Source organism: Dipodomys spectabilis, unplaced genomic scaffold (genome assembly GCF_019054845.1).
Source record: "Dipodomys spectabilis isolate Male_0828 unplaced genomic scaffold, ASM1905484v1 ptg000147l, whole genome shotgun sequence".
Lineage (NCBI taxonomy): Eukaryota > Metazoa > Chordata > Mammalia > Rodentia > Heteromyidae > Dipodomys > Dipodomys spectabilis.
In genome coordinates, this window is record NW_024870824.1 from 14752797 (window position 1) to 14761281 (window position 8485).

The 8485-nt window shown below is 36.9% G+C and overlaps 1 protein-coding gene across 1 annotated transcript; it reads right to left on the reverse strand.

The window, feature by feature from the left end:
- Window positions 1–230: 230 nt before the first annotated feature.
- Window positions 231–5452, reverse strand: CUNH5orf46 (chromosome unknown C5orf46 homolog). The gene is made up of 2 exons (XM_042691895.1): window positions 5383–5452; window positions 231–388 (listed from the first exon to the last, which is right to left on the reverse strand). The coding sequence occupies exons 1-2, from the start codon at window positions 5450–5452 to the stop codon at window positions 231–233; spliced, it is 228 nt and encodes a 75-aa protein (XP_042547829.1).
- Between the last annotated feature and the right edge of the window lie 3033 nt (window positions 5453–8485).

The following is an 8485-nucleotide window of genomic DNA, read 5'->3' on the forward strand; positions in this document are numbered from 1 at the left end:
ATGTTCTTCCTCCTGTCCGAGATTTAAAAAAAATATTTTGTGGAACTACTTGGTGGGAATGAGCTTAACCCAAAAGAATTCAGAGCATTTCATTCAGATGCAAAACATTCAGGTAAATGGTTTTCAATGAAAAATAATGCTTTTGGCCTTTGCCACCTTTATTTATTAATTGTAATGCAATGTGATTATTTTCAAGAGTGAACAGGGATGCAAGCAGTTTGTCTTAGTGATTAGGATCCCCCACGCATGGATCGTAAGATGAAGTCAAATGCATTTTCAATGATTTCTGTGCCCAGGATACTTAGGAATTTGGGGAAGTCTGTCTCTTTTCCTGAGTCATCTGGTTTGTCATCGTGTTTGTCTTCTGAATTATCACTGGGTTTGTCCTCTGAAAAAACAAAGCAGAAACTTAGATATAATTCTTTTTTAACCACTAAAAAGGTATATCATTATTTTTAATAGTATATAAAAACTACATAAACATACAAATGATTTCACTGTGATATTTTCATGCATGCATATAACATACTTTGATTGATTTCAACCTTCTAGTACTCTTTTTTTGTTGTTGTTGGTCATAGGGACTGAACACAGGGCCCGGCCACTGTCACCATTTTGAGCCACAGCGCTACTTCCAGTTTTTTTGGTGGTTCATTGAGATAAGAGTCTCATGGACTTTAATGCCGCAGCTGGTTTCCAACCTTGATCTTTAGATCTCAGGCTCCTGAGTAGCTAGTATTACAGGTGTGAGCCAACAGTGTCCAGCTATTATAATTCTTTGTATGATTAGAAATAGAAACGTAGACCCCATCTTTCCCTTATTTGCAATAGCCATTATATGTCTAGGACAAGCAGAAATGGTCAAAAGCTATGTATATATGACCATATAAGATGATGCTAAGCAAAATGAATCCCAAGATAGGGAGGGGAAGGGAAATAACAAAATGCCAAAATAAGGATACAGGTTGATCCATTGTAACAATGAGATGTGCAAGACACTATGTTGAAAACTAACTTTACAACTTCTGGTGGGGGAGCGAAGAGTTGGGGGAGGTGGGAGGGAAGGGATGGTAGGGGAAAAACAAGGGAGGAAGTAACAATGCTTGATAGGAAATGTACTCATGTAACTGTAACTCCTCTATACAGTATCTTTACAATAAAAATATATACTAAAACAAGAAATAGTATACTTATAGTGAGTGCAAATAAATTCTGTCACTTGTACATCACCTTTTAATTTTATAATAAATAATGACTTTATAAATGCTCCATATCATTACCTTCAAGTGATCTTATACACATCTTTCAGCTCATAGAAGAGAGACATTGGAAAGATTAAGACTTGAATGATCTTTATTTCCTGGAGATAAAAGTAATGAAAGCAGTGCAACACTTATGCCACTGAACTCTGGTGCTGGGTGATATATGGAATTTATCTTCTAATTCTGGCCTTGCCCGAAAAGTAGTATGGCCAGACTTGGTACATAAAAACATAGGATTCTCTCTCTACTCCAGCTTCTTAGGAGATTGTCTCTTTAAATTTCTAGTAGACAAAAATACTTCCTTATGAAACCATAATACTAAAATACCATTCGTTCCTCTTTTGAAAATATAAGATGTATCTTATATTTTATCTGGCCACACACACCCAAGTTTTGATTGATGAAATCTCAACTTATACATAAGGACTTCAATTGAAAGACAGCAGCTCTTTGTGGAGGCTGATGAATGACATCTAAAGTATGCTCCGAGAGGGGGACACACAAATGGAGGAAGGATGAGCAAATGCACCCATTTAACTCAACATATATTAAGTAAAAATTGAACTATGTAACTTGAGGGTAGGGATGAGGTGGGGAATGAAGAAAGGAGTAACACTGATCAAGAAGTTTTGTCCTCATAGCTTGACTTCTGGAATTGAAACTCCTGTATACAACTACCTAATAAAAATAAATATTTTAAAGCTCTGTATCCATGTTATATCTTAAGTAGAAACTATTAGTTTTAAAATGACTGTATCCAGATCTACAAGTAATTATTACTAGACCAAAATTAAAGCTTTTACAGGAACACCAGTTTGTACCTATAACCAAAATCGATAAGTATCCATTCATCTAGTCATTGATTCTTTCATTTAGAAAGTGTTTTCTTTTTTTTTTTTAGCCTAGAATTATATGATCAGCTTCTTCACCTAAGAGTTAAGGTTCACAAAGGACAAATACAAACATGATTTTCACATTTTAAATTCAGGATAACCATCTCACCCAGGATGGTTTGTTTTCATCATGAGAAGGAGAAGGAATTACACTTCTTTTACTGAGTACCTGTTGTTCAGTCCTGAGCTAGAGCTTTGTTACATGCCTTTTTCCTCATCTAGCTCAGTATCAGTGTTACAGTGTTACTCAAGAGAAAGAAAGGCTCAAAGAAAACTTTATGAGTCACATAGAGTCACGCAGCTGAAAAGTGGCTAAATCAGCGTTCAAATCTACTGTTTAAACCCACACAGAGAATGTGTGCATGTTTGCATGGCGTGAACTATTCTACTTCTGTGACATTGTTCTCTAAAGACATCTGCTAACAGGAAAGAAATAATTTACCACATTCACCAATTTAAGGTCAGAGCTCTTTATTTTTTTCCTATGTTCCTATCAACCTACTTGCATAGTCATTTAGTTTGAATTTTTACCTTTCATACAACACTACTATTTTTTATCTATGAAGCTTGAGATTGGAGAATGAAGAGCAGAATCTTAGCTTCAGTCTTAGGACTGCATATAAACAGAGAGGTAAAAGAATGTAGTCTTCCAAGTCTTTCTATTTCCTTATTAATAGGGCAATGTCATTCTTTCTGATGGAAACATAGAATTCTATTGTGTATATATAACACATTTTCTTGATCCATTCATCTACTGAAGGACAACTGGGTTGATTCCATATTTTAGTTATGGTAAATAATGCTGCAAGGAACATGATTGTGTGGGTAGCTTTAGTGTGGCCTGGTTTATGGTCTTTTGGGTAAGTGCTCAGAAGTGGGATTGCTGGGTCACAGGGAAGCTCTATGTTAATCTCTTAAGGAATCTCCACACTGATTTCCAGAGTGATAGAACAAGTTTACATTCCCACCAACAGTGTAGTAGCCTTCCCCATTGGCCACATCCCCTCTAGCATCTATTGTTATTAAATTTCTTGATTATATCCATTCTAACAGGGGTGAGGTGGAATCATAGGCTGTATGGTTTCCCTCATTTGTAATAACTAGAATAGGTCTAGAATATTTTTAGTAGAGTATTACAATAGTTCAATAGCTATGTGCATATGATCATATAAGATGATGCTTATTGAAATTAACTCCAAGAAATGGAAATAAGAGTTTTTTTTATTGTACTGTTTTTGGTTCTTTTTTTCCCTTTCTTTCTTTTTTTCCTTTGGTTTATTCCCTGTTGTTGTTGTTTCTTATTTCTATACCCTTTGTCCTGTATATAAGTTTATCTGATTTGGGGACTGGAAGAGGAATCACAAGAAATGGTGGGACAAAGGGTGAACCAATGCAATAGTGACACTCGCTAGACACTGTGTTGGAAATAAACTTTACAACTTGGGGGGAGGGAGGTTGTGGTGGGGAAGGGGAAGAAAATGAGGGAGAGGGTAATGTACTCATTACCTTAATTATGTAACTGTAACCCCTCTGTACATAACCTTGCAGTAATTTTTTGAAAAGAATGCAATCTTCACAGGCTTAACAGTCCAACAACCTGAGTTTGTTTCTTGTTTCCAACAGAACATTAATTAGGTAAAAATGCATGTGATGCTTAACCACTGTCTCCTAGTTACTTCATTGTGCAATGAAGGTATATTTGCATATCTCTCATACATAAGCATATATATGTATTTATTTACATAATGCACATACTAGTTACTACAGTACTTATGGTCTTCATTATTATTACTACTATTCATGATAATGCCAACAAAATTATTTGTAGCTTATTCTCTCCTCTGAGACATTAGGACATTACAAAGATTAAAAATGCCACTATAGGCTAGCAAAGTGACTCAAGAGGTAGACCACCTCCCTAGCAAATGTGGGGCTCTTAGTTCAAATCCAAGTACAACAAAAATGTCATTACAATTCAAAAATATTACATCTAGGAACAAAATATTAAATCCTAAAGAAAAGTATTTTTTCTTTTCAAATGTAATGAATGCCTTTTATTTATGTTACTTCTCTGGTTGTATTATTTTAGTCAAATGTGATTATTAAATTCTGAACAAGTACAGTGTTTCTGCTATTTGAATAGTTTTTATAGTGTACAGTGTGATTATAAATCATGGTCATAACTATGTAGTGAAAATGAAAGCTACCTCACTTTATTGATGAAACTGAGGGCCAAAAGGTAAGCTCATTTAACCATAGTTACAGATTTAAGATAAACAGAACTGATTGAAAGTAGTCTTTAGGATAAAAATTTTAAAAATCACTTCAACATATTGATTACTTTAGTAGTGATCAATAAACATCTCTGTGTTCTACCCTTGGGTAATTCCTTTGCTGGTATCTGCAAATGATACAGCAAAAGAATGTCTGTTGCTGTCCTAGACCGTGGCCTGGGATGAGCACACTGCTACATTACAGTCAAAGAACTCTTCTGCTAAATCATTTCTCTGTATGTGTTTCTGACTCATCATGCTCAACAGGGAAAAGTCTTGAACTTGTCCTCTTCTGCAGACAAAAAACATAACTTAATAACAATACTGTGCATTACTTTGTAGACCTTTATAGGTCAATGCTACATGCTACTTCTGCTTGCTTGTATCAAGTGACAAAACTGTGCAAATTTACTTAATGGGTTTGTATAAGCATCAACTAAGATTATACTGAGTTATTATTAAGTACTATCTGAATTTAGTCTATCTTTTTTTCTCTTTTATTTAACTTTCATGGTTATTTTATGTGTAGTAATCTTAACTTGTCTATATGATGCTCAGAAAGATAAAATTGTATGCCTAAATTTATATTTCTGGTTAGTATAGAGCCAGAATAGGAATCTTAGTGCATAGTACATATTCTTCACCATTGAATATTATGGTCATCAAAACACCCACTAAAGCTCAGAGAATTTATAGTATTGAAGTATCACAAGTATATAAGAAAAAAATATTCCTAATGTTATACATTAGGAATACAAAATACGGAGGATTTAACTAAAGGAGATTGCAATGAAAATGTTCTTGGATAAAAGAAATGTTTCTTGTTTCCCAGTCCAGTGCTCTTTCTGTATGACCAGGGCCCAGCCCCCTTTATGTTTTGGATCAATGGCAACTTCCTCCACTCCACTGCTAAGTACTGAAAAACTCATGAGCTATGATCAGAGAATCACTTACCTGCATGGCAGGTCAGGATTAAGACAAGCAGCCCTAATACAATTGTCTGCCGAAGTCCTGAGACAGCCATTCTTGTAGTGCGGGGTATTGATGCAGATAAATTGCTCCAGTTTACCTGAAGCGTAGCTTCATTTATAGGGCAGGTATGGGTGACTTCATCTGCTATGGAATTTAGGTGGTTGCACAAGCAGTCTGCAGAGCTTGCTCCAGGATCTCTACTAAGAAGCTCTTCCCTATCTTTCCGAACCAGAAGGCTTTTATTTTTCAAAGAAGAGGATCAACATTTTTCCTTTAAAAATATGCATCCATGAATGACACTGGAGTGCATGTCTTAGGGGAAGTTTTAATGTCATTATGTATAATTAGGTGGACATCAGGCAGAACTGCTGTTAGGTATCAAGTAGTAAGCAACAGATCAGTTTGGCAGTGTGCCTGCCCCATTACCAGTGCCCTCAGCTTCCATCTTCATTCTCGCTTGACACACACTGGCATGCTCTTCCATCCTCCATGACTTCCTTTGCTTTTCTTCTGTCTGGGATACTTTTCTCATCATTACCCCTCCAAGTATCACTTAGGTGTGCGCCCAAATGAGACTTTCATGCTAACCATTTTATCTTGACCCTGCTACAGCTTGTTTCTTTATCATCTGCCCCACAGGACCTTTCAGCCACTATCTGTAAACCAAGTCTTTTAGTGCTTTCTTCTTTAGCCCATGGATCTGTCTATTTACCTAAAAGTAAGAAATGCAATAATCATAAGTACATAATTGTGGTGTACATCATGATGATTTAAGAATATGTAAGAATGAACCAGGCACCAAGCTCATGCCTATCATCCTAGCTACTCAGGAGACTGAGATCTGAGGATCATGGAGAGGAAAGGACTTCCTGGGCAGGAAAGCCCAAGAGTCTTTTATCGTCAATTAGCCACAAACAAGGCAGAAGTGGAGCTGGGTTCAAGTGGTAGAGTGCCAACAAAGTATGTATGCATGGTTGATGGCTACATCATACTAACTAGCATACTAATTACATCATATACGTATCATTTACTTTTGGTGAGAGATCCTAAAATCCACTCTGAAATTTTCATGTATACAATTCTTAATAATTACAGTCAGCATGTTGTATGATAGGTCTCTTGAGTTTATTTCTTTTGTCTAACCATTATTTTGTGTCCTTTGAAAATGTCTCTAATCTGTCTTGTCAGCCTCTGGTCACTATCATTGTAGTATATGCTTCTATGAGTTTACCTCTAGAATGTTTAGCATAAAAGAAAGGCCATATGTTTTTGTCTTTCTGGGTCTGGTTTATTTCACTTAACAAAATGGCCGTGAGGTTTCTCCATGTTGCTGAAAAAAAACAGGCCTGCCTTTCTCTTAAATAGTGAACAGTTTTTAATCCATACAGACTTCACTTCCTTTATCTAGTCATCTCCCTTTTTGTTTGTTTGTTTTGTTGTTTTTGTGTGTGGGTCGTGGGTCTTGAATTCTGGGTCTGGGCACTATCCCTGAGCTCTTCAGCTCAAGGTGAGTGTTCTACCACTTGAGCCACAGCATCACTTCCAGTTTTCTGGTGGGTAATTGGAGGTAAGAGTCTCACATATTTTCCTGCCTGGACTAGCTTTGAACTGAAATTTTCAGATCTCAGCCTTTTGAGTAGCTAGGATTGCAGGTGTGAGCCACCAGCATTCAGCTCTAGTCATCTCTTGATAAACACTTATGATGCTTCTGAGTCTTTAGAGTTCTTAATGGCAGAGGATTTTTATTACGTTTCACTCCTCCAGGAACCAAATCTAAGTCATTGTCATAGATCTCAAACAAAAATAGGAGAATATTAAGTCTCAAAATGAGCATGCAGTGTATTTTATGTAAAATCTGAAAATGGAGTGAGATGTGACTCAAATGGTAAACTACCTGCCTAGCAGGTGGAAGACTCTGAGTTCAAATCTTAGTGCCACAAACAAGAAGAAAAAGGAGGAGGAGGAAAAGTAGAGAATGAAGAGGAGGAAAAGTAGAGAATGAAGAGGAGGAAAAGGAGGAGGAGAATAAAGGGGAGGTAGGAGGAGGAGAAAGGAGAGGAAAAAGGAGGGGGAGGAAGGAGGAAGAAGAGGAGGACAAGGAGGAGGAGGAAGAGGAAGGTGGAAGTTGAGTTTAATCTTTCTCCTCCACTGTAGGCCCTCATTGTAGTGGTCCTTTTATCTGTCACTGTGGTCTCCTTTCAAAAGGAAAAGAAAAACAATAAGTAAATATATTGTTTATTTGCATTTGGTGAAAGGATATGTGGAAAGTGAGCTACTGATACATGTAACGTTTAAAATGCCCTCATTTTTCTAGTACATAAATCATAGCTTATTTCTCCAATAAAACACCATACAACAGTTAAAAATTAATGAACCAAATCTCAGTCATTGGTCTAGATCTTACATAGAACAGCAAGTTTCCAAATGACTCATGAATGCACTGGAACTGGACTGAGAATGCAGTTGAAGTTTAGATGATACTAATTATACTCAAAAACACTGAAGTTAATTGGGATTGGAGCCTGGAGGTACACAGATGTATAGATTTCCCCAAACTGGTACTTTATGGAGTATGAACATTGTTATGAGGATGAAAATTAGCTGAGCTATGGGAAAAGCAGATTATTCCAGGATTCCTAGGCCAAGTTTAGGGTAAGGCCTGTCCTCATTTGAACTCTCCAAAAGGCACCAAACGTCAAGCAGCTTTTCTTGCACCTTCTATAAAGTAGGCTTCCTGGACCCCTCCAAATACTCTCTTTGGGAAGACTCAGGCCCTATCCTGTACCTAAGGAGGATCTAGAGCTAGCCACTTGATTTGGGACTCTACTGTGTGCAGCACTGGGCTACTAGCGAAATGACATGTTTTAAGCCATGCCATGAGTTCTGTCATACAGCTGTTTTCAGCTGATAAGCGATAACATATGATGACATTCCAGGAGAGATACATTTTTCTAACTTTCCACTATCCTGGCAAACAACAGCTTTAGATACTTAAAAGATTTAATTTACAGTAAGATTCTGCCAGCTTCTCGTGAGGAGCAGCTGACTATGGCGGGTAGCATCCCATGTCAGCTGCTGTTGGTGC